This window comes from Sapajus apella, unplaced genomic scaffold (genome assembly GCF_009761245.1).
Source record: "Sapajus apella isolate SASKATOON/1434 unplaced genomic scaffold, GSC_monkey_1.0 scaffold112, whole genome shotgun sequence".
Lineage (NCBI taxonomy): Eukaryota > Metazoa > Chordata > Mammalia > Primates > Cebidae > Sapajus > Sapajus apella.
Window position 1 is genome coordinate 4576057 of NW_022437052.1, and position 14818 is coordinate 4590874.

The 14818-nt window shown below is 47.7% G+C and overlaps 1 protein-coding gene across 22 annotated transcripts in view; it reads right to left on the bottom strand.

The window, feature by feature from the left end:
• SUN1 (Sad1 and UNC84 domain containing 1) overlaps positions 1 to 14818 on the bottom strand; it is a 58885-nt gene that overhangs the window by 14034 nt on the left and 30033 nt on the right. For 2 of the 22 annotated variants that reach the window (XM_032259903.1, XM_032259891.1), the window contains 11 exons: positions 12325 to 12522; positions 11648 to 11731; positions 11220 to 11330; positions 9249 to 9347; positions 8698 to 8791; positions 7752 to 7810; positions 7474 to 7616; positions 6733 to 6942; positions 4968 to 5054; positions 3685 to 3728; positions 1643 to 1757 (listed from right to left, as the gene is read on the bottom strand). In XM_032259903.1, the coding sequence (XP_032115794.1) occupies positions 1643 to 1757; positions 3685 to 3728; positions 4968 to 5054; positions 6733 to 6942; positions 7474 to 7616; positions 7752 to 7810; positions 8698 to 8791; positions 9249 to 9347; positions 11220 to 11330; positions 11648 to 11731; positions 12325 to 12522 (1244 nt within the window). The remainder of the gene's footprint in view (positions 1 to 1642; positions 1758 to 3684; positions 3729 to 4967; positions 5055 to 6732; positions 6943 to 7473; positions 7617 to 7751; positions 7811 to 8697; positions 8792 to 9248; positions 9348 to 11219; positions 11331 to 11647; positions 11732 to 12324; positions 12523 to 14818) is intronic. The other 20 variants (XM_032259906.1, XM_032259905.1, XM_032259886.1 and 17 more) reach the window with 19 other exon arrangements.

Consider the following 14818-nt stretch of genomic DNA (forward strand, 5'->3'; position numbering starts at 1 on the left):
CATGCTTTCTTTTTCTTTTCTTTTTTGAGTTGGAGTCTCACTCTGTTGCCCAGGCTGGAGTGTGGTGGCACGATCGGTTCACTACAACCTCCACCAGGCTGGGATTACAGGCACCTGCCACCATGTCTGGCTAATTTTTTTGTATTTTTAGTAGAGACAGGGTTTCACTATGTTGTCCAGGCTGGTCTCAACTCCTGATCTCAAATAATCCGCCCACCTCAGCCTCTCAAAGTGCTGGGATTACAGGCATGAGCCACCATACCCAGCCTATCACATGCTTTCTCTGTCACCACTGCTTATCTTCCTACCAATTCAAGAGGCTCTCTGCACATCAGAGATTATTTTGCCACATGTATTGTAAATACCTTTACCAATCTACTGTCTGACTTTGACTTTGATTAACTTTTGCCATTCAAATAATGTTTTCATTCTTAAGCAGCTCTAAATGTCCAGATCTTCTCCTCTGCCTAAGGATGATGGACTTGAAGCAACGTCTTTGATACGTTTCAACCCGAAACAGAGCAAGCAGCAGGTATAGGGTGGGTCTATTTAATGAAAGGTACACAGCAACAACCCAGCCCCAAGTCAGTACTAGGCCCAGGCTGCACGCACACCAAGGAGGCTGGGAAGGTACATGGTGGGTGCTGATGCGCAGTGAGTGCTGACCCATGCCTGGGTGCTGATGCTTGGTGGTGCTGGAAAGGGGAAATCTACGGAGCGCTGATTTTGTTATTTTGAAATATTTTAAAAGCTCATATAGGGAAAAAAAAGTTTTTAAAGGAAGTTGAAATTAAACAACTGAGGGCCAGGTGTGGTGGCTCACGCCTGTAATCCCAGCACTTTGGGAGGCCGAGGCGGGTAGATCACAAGGTCAGGAGATCGAGGCCACCCTGACCAACATGGTGAAACCCTGTGTCTACTAAAAATATAAAAATTAGCCAGGCGTGGTGGCGGGCGCCTGTAATCCCAGCAACCCAGGAGGCTTCGGCAGGAGAATTGCTTGAACCCGGGAGGCGGAGGTTGCAGTGAGCTATCGTGCCACTGCACTCCAGCCTGGGTAACAAGAGCGAGATTCTGTGGAAATAAAGAAAAGAAAGAGAAAAAGACAGAAAGAAAGAAAGAGAGAGAGAGAGAGAGAGAGAGAGAGAGAGAGAAAGAGAGACAGAAAGAGAGAAAAGAGAAAAGAAAAGAGAAAGGGAGGGGGGAGAGGGAGAGGGAAAAGAAAAACAAAGTTAGGCCAAGCATGGTGGCTCAAGCCTGTAATCCTAGCACTTTGGGAAGCGAAGGCAGGTGGATCACTTGGAGTCAGGAGTTTGAGACCAGCCTGGCCATCATGGTGGAATCCCATCTCTACTAAAAATACAAAAATTAGCCGGGCATGGTGGCACGTGCCTGTAGTCCCAGCTACTTGGGAGACTGAGGTGGGAGAATCACTTGAACCCGGGAGGCGGAGGTGGTTTGCAGTGAGTGAGCTGAGATCACACCACTGCAGTCCAGCCTGCGTGCCATAGCAAGACTCGGTCTCAAAAAAAAAAAAAGAAAAGAAAAGAAAAGAAATCAAACAACTTAATCAACCTAAGTCAACTCAAGTTTTCTTTCGCTTTCTATTATAAAACAACAAGTAAATATAGAGGAAACTCACTCTTTCTCGTATGGCATCCACTGTCTCACAGCCAGTCCTCACGTGTCGCCAGCTGGACAGCTCTGACTTCAGCTGATCCAGCTCTAGCTGGAGGTGCTCACCAACTGCACTGGATCTAACAGTGAGAAGACGGGTCACGCACCACAAGCCACCCAGCCCAGCCTAAACGCTTCCCACACTACACACAGGCTGAAGGAAACCCGATCCTACTCCTGGGTGTCACAACTGTACAGATGTCATCCTGTGCCACACTAACATGGAAACTTAATGCCGGTTTCAAATAAAAATCTCAGAGAGGTCTTAATCTGCATCAAGTATGTAACATAAAAGTATATATAGCACACAAGTAGGCTATCTATAAAAATGCCACTAGCAGTGTTTATCTTCTTAGTGGCAAGTGAGAGCTCTCGCTGAAAACGATTTCGCATTTAAAAACTTTATTTCCAGACCGGCACGGTGGCTCACACCTGTAATCCCAGCACTCTGGGAGGCTGGGCCGGGCGGATCACTTGAGGCCAAGAGTTCAAGACCAGCCTGGCAAACATGGTGAAACGTCATCTCTACTAAAAAGACAAAAATTAGTTGGGTGTGGTGGTGAACACCTGTAATCCCAGCTACTCAGGAGACTGGGGCAGGAGAATTGCTTGAATCCGGGGAGGTTGCCCAGGCTGGAGTGCACTGGCAAAAGAGACCTTGTCTCAAAAAAAAAACAAAAACCAAAAACAAACAACAAAAAAGAATCCCTGTATTTCCTTAAAATTAAAAATAAGACTTCAGAAATGAGACAATATTGTCTATAGCCATACCACCCTGAAAGCAAAGCAAGGTTGGACCTGGTTACTACTTGGATGGAAGAAATGAGACAATATTTATCAGTAATCATCATAAAGCTGAATCTAAATTTTTATGCTGATTGAACAAATAATTGCACTAAAAATACATGGCCTTGGGGTTTGTTTTATAATTTAACTTTATGAGATACTATGTATTATACAGTAATATATTTACGTTTATAGGTACACACAGTCGTTGAGATACTACCAATTCATATCTCAAAAAGCTCACTCCTGGATAAACACTTTAGGATTGACATATTCGTGTATTAAAGCAACTTGTTACTGAAATAAAGGCTTTGGAAGCTGAGAAAACTGTGCTCCAGCACTCACACTCGTCCTCAGAAAAGGCACACGGGGCACAGGGGGAGGACGGATCCTCCTGAGAGCAGACACGAGGACCTTGAGAAAGCACAACCAAGCCAAGCCTGCTGAATCTACAAGCAGGGAGGACCGTGGGGAGTTCGTGCTGTGTGCATAAAACTAAGGAAGACAGACAAAGCTGCCGTGCTGGGAACACCAGTGAAAGGGAAGCACCACTTAAGGGGGCTTCAGGCAAATCAACAGTCGTGTGGAAGAAAGCCACCTGGAATGAGGACCAAAACACCAGCTTCCCAAGAACTGTAGAGGGATCCGGCTGTGCCACGGATTCCAAGGACAGTAGAACCAACAGCCACTCGAAGAGGCCCGCTGTGACACACCCAACACAAATTGGGAGGTCCTGGAAGCAGGTGACCTGCCTACACGGGGCTATCTTCCAGGAGCAGCAGCAGGGATGGGGCTGAGCTGTAACCCCACCCACCTAGACGCTGACGGTGCCAGTGGAGGGCCGGCACAGGGCCCACCATGACTTCCACCATGAAGCGGGCTGTGATGTGGGCCATGGACCTATTCCCTGAGGGTGGCCCTGCAAGGACACCAGAGGTGAAGACCTCGGGGCACAGCAGGGGTGCAGGCAGCACTTTTGAGAATGCTGAACTACAGAGGTCCATGCCGCATGGAGGGGAGGTGGCAAGCCCCTGAGGACCCCCCTGTCCTCATGCGACCCAGCAGGACACCCAGCAGGAGTGTGTCTGTTGGCCACAAACCTCAGGGCCTTCAAGTGACACTTGGTAGAGGCAGGCCCTGCATCATCCCCATCACGGCTGTCCCTCCACATAACCAAACACACACACAGAAGACAAGTGAACATTTTCCAAATCATCCTACCTGACTGTTTTTTGCTTGGTCTGTTCTAGTTCCTTCTGGATGGCCTAAAAAGTATGAGAAATAACCTACTGAAACACATAAGTTATACTAACTTTTCATAAAACCCATATATTTGATTAACTTAAAACTCCATTGATTTATCTGGAATATCCCCTTTAATTAAAAGTCCAGTCCGCCTATGGCTGGGAGGGAGGAAGTGTTCATGGTACATTTGAAAGAAACCTTTCAGCAGACATCATGGGTGCGTGACAAGGAGTGCAAATCACACAGGAACTGCCTTGCGGGCTCGAAACATGCAGCTCCTGCAAACCAGCACCCAGGCTGAGTCAGCTCCCTGTCACACCCCCAGAGCGTGTTCTCAACATGGAGGATGGGAGCACAGCAGATGCACACATGAAGCTGCACCATGGTGGCCTGTGCTATCAGTGTGACCCGAGAGCAGGCCCGTGCTGAGCATCAGCTTTGGCCCCAAGTCTGACTCCACGGAGGTCTCCACAGCCCAGCCCAGGGAAGGTGGACACAGGAGGAGGCGGCCCACACACCCTCACAGGTGGGTGGGCAGGTGGGTACATTCTTGCCTCTGCCTGCTCCTCTCAGCCCTTCCCTCCCTCCCAGGTAAACCCGCCTGATCTCACAGGGTCCATAATCCAGGAGCAGGTCCCAAGATTCCCAAAAGGGAGTGCTAAATACAACCCTTGGCCTCACGACATTTCCCAAGGTAATTCAATACACACACACGCACATGTGACACGCCAGGCTCTATATGAAGCACCACAGACACACAAAGCTGAAATCTGAGCCCCACCCCCAACTCTCCAGGGCTAGGGGCAGCACAGAGGGCCAGCCCCTCCCCTGGAGTTATCAGCAATTCATGGTCACGGGCTTCCCACCCAAAGCTAGTGCTGTCTGTCAAAAGACCTTTATCTCTCCTCTAAAGACACTGCAAGGAGGCTGTGTGACAGCAAGGAAGCACCCTGGAGCCAGGAGGAGCTGGATGGGAACCCAGAGGCTGCCTGGAATGTGCAGAGCCACCTCCTGGCGTGTGCAGCCCTGCTCTGTGCTCTTGAGAGACGCAGGTGGCCCAGGAGTCATGCAACTGATTAAACATCAGAGCCCCACAGCCGCAGCCACACGAGAGAGAAAACAAATGTTTCTTCCCATTTTACACAGAACAGAAACAAATACCCTAAAACGAGGAACATGAAATGACTAAGGGGCTTAAAATATTAGCCATAGTTGATTTTCTTTTTATTTTAAAAGAGCATAAGGTCAAGAATAAATACCTCAGATTTTTCTCTCAGTTTTCCCAGAATATCTTCCAAACGTGAGATGCGCACTTCATGTTCTTGGTGAAAAGCCATAACGTCAGTCTTAGGAAAGAAACGGAGTGAACAAATTATGGAGAAAGTTAAGTAACAAAAAGCTGGCAAATTAGGCGAAGGCATTTCCACACGGAATACTGACGATCAGAGACTATGTGGTCGCAATATGGCGCACAACCTAAAGGAAGAATCTGCTTAACAACAACATCCTGGCCGGGTGCTGTGGCTCATGCCTGTGATCCCAGCACTTTAGGAGGCCGAGGCAGGGAGATCACAAGGTCAGGAGAGAGAGACCATCCTGGCTAACATGCTGAAACCCCATCCCTATTAAAATAGAAAAAATAAGCCAGGCGTGGTGGCACGCGCCTGTAGTCCCAGCTACTCAGTAGGCTGAAGCAGGGGAATTGCTTCAACCTGGGAGGCGGAGGTTGTAGTGAGCCAAGATGGCGCCACTATACTCCAGCCTGGCAACAGAGCAAGCCTCCATCTCAAAAAAAAAAAAAAAAAAACCTTATCTTCATCCCTGACTTTAGAGATCCCTTCCTCCCTTCCTCTCTTGGCTACACTCCAGCCTGGGTCATAGGTCTCCTCTGTGGTCCAGGCTGGAGTGCAGTGAGTGGCACGATCTCGGCTCACTGCAGCCTTCACCTCCTGGGCTCAGGGGATCCTCCCACCTTGGCCTCCCAAGTAGCTGAGACCACAGGCCTGAGCCCAGGGCACTGAAAGACCAAACCCCGTGAGACCCTGAGGCCCTCGCCGCCTCCAACACACCTGCCATCCAGCACCCCTGGGCCTCAGTGGGACATGCTGCATCTGTGCTGTCCAGCAAGGCAGCACCAGCCACTCATGGCTACTGAGCACCTGAAATGGGGTCGTGCACGTGAGAACCTACATTTAAAAATTCTGTGTGGTGCTAATTAACATAAATGTACACGGCCATATGCAAGTAGTGATGTCCTCCACTAGGCAGTGCAGATGCCAACGTGAGCTTGAGGCTCAGGAGGAGCAGGTAACAGACTCTGCCAGCTGCCGGGGGAATGAGCATTTAATGCTGTGCGTGCTGCTTCAGAGGGAAGTCCTGCCCTGCACTCCCAATCAGCGCTGTGATCACACCCACAGACAGGCATGTGTTGGAAGGCAGCTTAAGAATGGGGTCAATCTGTACTAAAATGAGCCCAGGCTGTGTAACAGTTAGTGTTCACTGAACTGTTTTGAACAGGTGTCAACTATTTTCTTTACAAGAGAGGGCATCCTCTGAACCAGAGGTTCCTGGATCCCGACCTGCGGTGGGTGGGAGCATCTCGGGCTGCCTCAGAAGAGAAGCGCATCTGGGAACCTATGTGAGACGGTGCGTGTCCATCTCAGTGGCTATACTGTCTGCAGCGACAGAGCACCATGACCTGCCACCAAGAGGGCAATCTGGAGAACAGGACACAAAAGGCCATGTTTCTCCATGACCAGCAGACTTCCCGCTTGGGGTTATCACATGTCTCCTGCCTACCACTTCCATGTGAGCTATGGAAGCCACAGTTTCTGGTCCTCAGCAAACGACAGGAAAGCCACTCTTCCCTCTCGAGCACACTGCTCTCAACAACTAAGAACAAAAAGCGCAGCTCCTTCTCACAATGGCACCTCTCCTGTCCCCTCCGTCTCCCAACAGGAGAGAACATGGCACCCAGAAGCGCACTGGTGTTACTGTGGAGCCCAGTAGCCCAGTGGCACCCACCTCCCTTAGGTGCTGTCCCACAGCATCTCTGACTGATGCTGACAGCCCGGCAGCACCATCGTCCATCTGGTCCACCCGAGCCTGCAGCTTCTGAAGCATGGCAGTTAGCTCTCGGAGATTCTCGCCATGGTGGTGGCACTGTCCAGACAGAGAGGCCACCTGCTGCTCCACGCCCCTCATCCAATGCCACGGAAGAGCCTCACTGTCACCCTAAAATGGCAAAAAGGAAATGAAACCAGGTAGTCAAGTGACCATAAGCACCAAGTCTGTCAAAACCTCAGAATTGTGTCCTACAGCAAGATGCCAACTACAGAGTAGACAAGTACACGAAAGGAGGAATCCACAGAAACCTAGAGTATTGGGGACTCAATCCTTACATGCATGACTGTGGGTGGTTCTCATTTTCTTCTCTTATACTTTCTACAGTTTGCATAGTAATGAATACTATTGTTTTTTAAATTAAAACTAACTGAATCATAAGAATACTTTAAATGTGCATTTGAACTATTTTAGAACACTTAAGGAGCTCCAAAGACTCGCTTATCTGTTATTTAAAAATATTTCCTAACACAGGGCACCTGCCTGAAGTGCTCAGCTCACAGTAGTGTGGAAACATCTCCGAAGACCACACATGGGCAGTGCCTGCTTAGAGACCTTGCTACCCTCTCACTTGCAGTGTGGAAGCGTCCCCAAAGACCACACATGGGTAGTATCAGCTGAGAGGCCTTTCTACCCTCTTACCTGTAGAGGCTGGTTCAGGTGAGAAGTCGCAGGTTTAAATACGTCCTTGGGGTCATCCACCTGCTGTGTTCTATGCAGGCTTACCCAGTTCCACACAGGCAAGAATGAAAAGAAATCACCCTGGCCCCATAAGAAGAGACCTGCTAAAAGACAAAAACCACCACACATGGGTACATCACACTTCTCAAAACATGGACTTACATGCTCATTTTTCCCGCTAATTTACACATATGTGTACGGCTTGGTCATAGGAGGCAACTAAGCCAGATACAACTTACCTAGTAAAAGGAAGAGCGGGATGAGGAAGACTAAAAACTTGCAAATATTTCGAAGGCACCTGGGAGTAAAAATAAAAATCTTTAGCTTGGAAAAAGTTTCAGTCAGGGTTCACCAATCTGTTTTCCCCCTCTAGATAATTTTGTACAAAATCCACCCCACCAATATTCGAAAAGCAGTTAAGGTTTTATCTACAAGGCTTGTGATGCCTACAGGAGAACTGTGTAGTTCTCCATAAAATGGCGTCCTTGAGGCCTGTGTTTCCAAGCACATGCTTACCAACTCTCTGGCACGGACTGAAAGGTCTGAGCCACCTTGAGTCGCTGCCCCTGTGGATCACTGGCCTACTGAGGGGCCTGACACCCCTGGGAACTGCAGCAGGGCAGGAGCCCGGACCTGGCTCCCCATCCTGCCCCGGCCCTTCCAGCTGCCTCACCTCTGCACACCTGTTTTTCCTAATGATACCTGCCTTTCTTATCTCACAGGTTGGTTTGAAAAACTAAATAAGAATACAAAAACACTATGTGGGGCCGGGCGCGGTGGCTCAAGCCTGTAATCCCGGCACTTTGGGAGGCCGAGGCGGGTGGATCACGAGGTCAAGAGATCGAGACCATCCTGGTCAACATGGTGAAACCCGGTCTCTACTAAAACTACAAAAAATTAGCTGGGCGTGGTGGCGCGTGCCTGTGATCCCAGCTACTCAGGAGGCTGAGGCAGGAGAATTGCCTGAACCCAGGACGTGGAGGTTGCGGTGAGCCGAGATCGCGCCATTGCACTCCAGCCTGGGTAACAAGAGCGAAACTCTGTCTCAAAAAAAAAAAAAAAAAAAAAAAACACTATGTGAATATAAGCAAAATCCTTATAAAATAACAAGTCAAATAAGAGCCTGCAATCGGCACAAAATTGGTTCTTTAAAACACCAAGCTGACGTAATATCCACTTCCTTACCTGGTAAGAAGAAACACATTCAGCCAAGAAATCAAAGTAACAAACTGGTACCATCCAATCCCCAGCCACCAGAACACTCCAGAGGCTGCCTTCCCTGCAAGAGAAAACACCAAACGTTCTAAGGAAATGTTCTTAGGAAAACCAAGCTCCTAAATGGACTGTTTCTGTGAAGGCCAAGCTAGAGGCATATGAAGATGAAGCTGGAGGTGAAGAAGTTGATGATGCTTGTCACCGTGGCAGGAGGCAAGGTAGTAATGAATTATGCTGATAGACACACAACACAGGAAGCCCCATATCCATGCATTCTCTGCACAGTGTACTCAAACAGCCAGATGTGCCCCAGACCCAACCCCAGAGAAACAAAGTACACTCATGCAACAAGTACAGTAAGTTAACACTGCTAAGTTATGCAGAGCAAGCTACGTTACACCAAGGGTCAAAGCATGAGAACCTAGATGAGATTTTTACTTGGTTAGGTAAATCATCGCGTGCAGGTGCTTAGCTGCCAGAAGCTCTGGAGAGAACACAACACAGAAACCCAAAATAGCCACCTGGAGCAACCACGGCCAGCCAAAGGGCCGACCACACCGTCCTGGACACAGCCCGCCCCGCGGCTCCGATCCTGTGAAGAGTCTGCAGCAAGAAGTAACCTGTGCAGAGAAGATGTGTGTGGGCACTCAGGCTGATGCCAGAGACCCAGCCTCTGCCCTGACAGCACGGCAGGGATGCTCACACCAGACACTTCACCAAAGCCCGCGTCAGTGTGTCCAGAGTCTCTTCAAAAAATTAAAAAAAAAAAAATTCTTAAGTGTTGACAATATCACACTGACATTACCATCGAAAAGCTCAGTTCTTTTTTTTTTTTTTGAGATGGAGTTTTGCTCTTATTTACCCACGCTGGAGGAGTGCAATGGTGCAATCTCGGCTCACCGCAACCTCCACCTCCCAGGTTCAAGCAATTCTCCTGCCTCAGCCTCCCGAGTAGCTAGGACTACAGGCATGTGCTACCACGCCCAGCTAACTTTTGTATTTTTAGTAGAGATGGGGTTTCACCAAGTTGACCAGGATGGTCTCAATCTCTTGACCTCATGATCCGCCCGCCTTGGCTTCCCAAAGTGATGGGATTACAGGCGTAAGCCACTGCGCCTGGCCAGTTCTATTTTTTAATAGTTTCATTTACTTCTGCCTGTAGATACTTAAGATGTAAAATGCAGATACCCCTATAAAACCCCAGGAAACAGTGGTTGGAAACAATGTTGGCCATTGGTGCTAGCACAATTTATATTGGAAAGATAATACCATATTTTAAAGCAGATTGAAATTTCATAGACACCTACAGCTCACATGCTATAAGTGAGAAAATAATTACTCAAAGATCAAAATTAAAATTATTCTAAAGGCTAATATTTTCTAGTAAAAAAGTGTTTCAGAATGGTAACACAGCACTACCAGATGATGAAATGTACCACAATAAACTTAGTATCAAACCACACATTACATAAGGCAGGAAACTGCTCATGAAATCAGTTTTGTTCCAGATTTTTATTTTTAGATACAGGGTTTTGCTATGTGGCCAGGCTTGTCTTGAACTCTTAGCCTCAAGTGATTTACCTGCCTCGGCCTCCCAAAGTAAGTTTTGTTCCAGTTCTCATTGTAGGTAGTTCTATCCTCACACTGACTTAACATCTGCATATTAATTCCTGCAACTATATAATTACAACATGGTCAACATGCAAAGAAATATGGCTTATGAGGATTTAAAAGAAAAATCAATTGCTTTATGTTTATTAATTAGCAGGTGAGACAATTATTTCTGAAACTAACTTTTTTTTTTTTAAAGATGCCTAAAGAGGATGTCTCTCTGCCAAGAAAGTTTCGAGTGTAGATTGGAAACATATAATGTGCTCATGTAAACATCGGGACATAGACAGCAACCACTAATGCAGCACAAGGCAGAGATACAGCTGCTGCAAGCCCCAGTTCCCGCACAGGAGGGTGAGCAGGGACTCGCTTTTCCTCGATTTTTAATCTCAAATAAATTATTTTCAAACACTTAATTCATACTAAGTAAATTTACAAGGAGGCCAGGCATGGTGGCTCATACCTGCAATCTCAGAACTTTGGGAGGCCAAGGTAGGCAGATCACCTGAGGTCAGTTTAAGACCAGCCTGGCCAACATGGTGAAATCCTGTCTCTACTAAAAATATAAAAATACTCCTCTACTCAGGAGGCTGAGGCAGGAAAATCACTTGAACCTATGAGGTGGAGGTTGCAGTGAGCCAAGATTGCGCCACTGCACTCCAGCCTGGGCAACAGCGTGAGACTCCGTTTCTAAAAGAAAAAAAATTTACAAGGAAGCTTTTCGAGAGAAAGATTCACCCTGTTTTAAACTAAAGTTAATACTATTCCTGTCAGTTTTTACAGCAAGGCTTTAAAGCACTTGAATTCCAAGCACAAACCAAACAAGGCACAAGCAGCATGGTGACAGGGCGGGATGAGATGGAGACGGGGCGAGAAACAACCTGTGCATGCCCAGATGTGCCGGAGGGCCCCTGCCTGCCCGGACGGCCTTGGCGACTGTGGGTGGGCGGCTGTGTGTGCGTCGAGGTGCGTCTTGCCCTTACAGTCATCACCTGTGGGTGTGGTGACAAGCAGTGAATGTGGTGGATTCACAAGCAAACTGTGTCCATCTCAACTGAGCATAGCAACGGCAGTCTGAAAAAACTAGGAAACTCAATTACACACAAGACAGTTAACAATCAAAGCAAATTCAATCTGGTGGCTGAGCTTCTGTGACAAGGGCTTAAGCAGCAGCTCCACTAGCCCGTTGTCATCAGTGAGGACAACCGTGTCACACGGGCTGTTCATTCTCTACTGCTACTGCCCAACACGACAATGTGTGGGACCAACTCTACGACCGACGCCCACAGGAAAACAAAGCCATACTTACACAGCGTTTCCCCATTTACACTGAGGTGGCCATCCTCTCTGAGAGACTCTCTCACATTCACTCTCCCACAGTAACTGGCATGAGCTGCAACACACGCAAAAGAGGCTTAGAAAACTCACCAGCGCTGAGCTCAAGTGCTTCTCGCACCCCGATGAAGTCAACATGATCAGAGAATGTACTAGGCTAGCCACTTCCACAGAGTTCAGACAGCCGATGGCTCCTACCACACAGGTGAATGCAGGTGACAGGGCTTGGGCCATGGGAAGAGACGTGAAAGGCCTCCCCCAGCCCCTGGCTGAATCATGTGTGTGGCCCAAACAACACAAAGATTAGCCTGCATAAAATCGTTTTGTAAAAATAGATTCTAAATAGCATTCACGTTTTTGCCTTAAAAACGTAATAAAAATCAAAAGTTGAGCACAGTAACTTTTCATTTAAGAAATAACTTTAAAGATCTTTCAACACTGATCAGCTTTGAAAGAACTGAACTACATATAGAACAAATTAAAAGTTCCACAAGCTCCCGAGATGCAAGATCCAGAGCGGAAGCAGGAAGAGCCAGCACCAAGACTGTAAGAGGTGGCAGTGAGGGAGGCGCCGTGCAAGGAAAAGCACAATGCTTTCTCCACCTCGAAAGCGTGATGTGGTGGAAAAAGGGGGGAAAAATATTTAAATACCTTTTGATTCATGGCTTTTTGACTTATAGCTTTCAGAGTCACAATCTTTTGATTCATAACTTTTCAATTTGTAATTTTCTGATTCATAATTGAGCTTCATTAAAACCACTTGAAAAAGTTGAACTAAAAATGATGAAAAAGATGACGCAGTGTATCTGGCCAGCCACAAAATCCTATTCACGTACAAAGATGCACCGCCTATTAAAAAACCATGAACACACGTTATTTCTTCCCATAAAGCCAACATCTACTTCCTGATAAGTCAGATAGCCAAATTACTCATTTGAGGCAAAGCACTTTTAGAATGGACACCAAAGACACTCACTCAGGAAGAGCTCAACTGGCGGTGGACAGTGGACCCTGGAGAGGGCACTCGAAGTAACCCCCCAGGGGGAGGCTGCCAGCTCCACTGATGCACTAGCAATGATTTACAGAGAACTGACTCACTAGCAATCGTCTACAGGGTACCCTAACTGCGGCTGCTTCACTCCAATGCCGTTTATGCACACACCACGACATTCAGATACTGACCAACAGTCATTTGTTTCATGGCCTCTGACCCACCAGTTTGAGAATGGGTAGACTGGAGCACCAGAATCACCTCTAGAATCACCACCTTTGCTGTTTATTATTTTTATTTTTAATTTTTTTAGGGACAGGGTCTCACTCTGTGGCCTAGCAGTGGCATGATCATAGCTCACTGCAGCCTTGAACTCTGGGCCTAAGTGATCCTCCTACCTCAGCCTCTTTAAGTAGCTGGGATTACAGGTGCTTGCCACCAAGCCCAGCTGATGTTTTGTATTTTTCGTTGAGACAAGGTCTCACTGTGTTGCCCAGGCTGGTCTCAAACCTCCTGAGCTCAAGCAATCCTCCCACCTCAGCCTCCTGAGTAGCTGAGAGTAGGGCACATGCCACCATACCCAGCTAATTTGTTTTTGCTTTTGTAAATATGGGGTCTTCATATGTTGCCCAGGCTGGTCTCAAACTCCAGAACTCATGTGATCCTCCCACCTCTGCCTCCCAAACATCTGGGATTACAGGTATGAGTAAGTACCCAATCTATTTATTTATTTGAGACAGGATCTTGCTCTGTTGCCCAGGCTGGAGTACAGCGGTATGATCTCAGCTCAGTGCAGCCTCGACCTCCTGGGCTCAAGCAACCCGCCTGCCTCAACCTCCGGAGTAGCTAGGACTACAGGCACATGTCACCTCTCACTTTAGAAGACACAATGTGTGTTGGGCCAAGCGTGTGGTTCATGCCTGTAATCCCAGCACTTCGGGAGGCTGAGGCGGGTGAATCATGAGGTCAGGAGTTTGAGACCAGCCTGGCCAACATGGTGAAACCCCATCTCTACTAAAAATGCAAAAATTAGCTGGGTGTGGTGGTACATACCTGTAATCACAGCTATTTGGGAGGCTGAGGCAGGAGAATCACTTGAAACCAGAAGGTGGAGGTTGCAGTGAGCTGAGATCGTGCCACTGCACTCCAGCCTGGGTGACGAGCTCTGTCTCAAAGGGGAAAAAAAAAGACATAATGTAAAAATGATACGATGTGATCACTGATGCTTTTTTCTGCTAATCTAAATGTGTGGGATGATATCCCACAAATTTAACAGGTTCAGCTGTCTGCCTGATGAAGTACTTCTGATGAGGCTCCTCCCCTTACACTCCCAACCTAGCAAGACTTGGTGACTTAAAGATCTGTTTAGGCTGGGCGCGGCAGCTCATGCCTGTAATCCCAGCACTTTGGGAGGCCAAGGCGGGCAGATGATGTGTTCGGAAGATTTAGACCATCCTGGCCAACATGATAAAACCCCATCTCTACTAAAAATACCAAAAAAATTAGCTGGGCATGGTGGCATGTGCCTGTAATCCCAGCTACTTGGGAGGCTGAGAGAGACGAATCACTTGAACCAGGGAGTTGGAGGTTGGAGTGAGCCGAGATCACACCACTGCACTCCAGCCTGGCAACAGAGTGAGACTCCATCTCAAAAAAAAAAAAAAAAAAAAAAAAACTTCCGTCGCAAGTGGTAGGGTGCGGTGGCTCACACCCGTAATCCCAACACTTTGGGAGGCTGAGGTGAGCAGATCACTTGAGCCCAGGAGTTGGAGACCAGCCTGGGCAATGTGGTAAAACCGTCTCTACAAAGAATATAAGAATTAGCCAGATGTGGCAGCACTCGCCTGTAGTCCCAGCTACTGGGGAGCTGAGGCAGGAGGATCGCTTGGGCCTGGAAGGTAGAGGTTGCAGTGAGCTGTGTTCATACCACTGCACTCCAGCCTGAGCAACAGAGTAAGACCCTGTCTCAAAAAAAAATCAAAGGAAAGAAAGAAAAAGATCTGTGGCATAAGGCCAGCTGGAAATGGTGAAGCTCGAGTTACAGTGACTTTAAAGAAATAAAAAATTAAGAGGGAATGCACGGTCAGTCTCACCCATAATAAAAATCCTGAAATTCGGCTGGGTGAGGTGGCTCATGCCTGTAATCTCGGCACT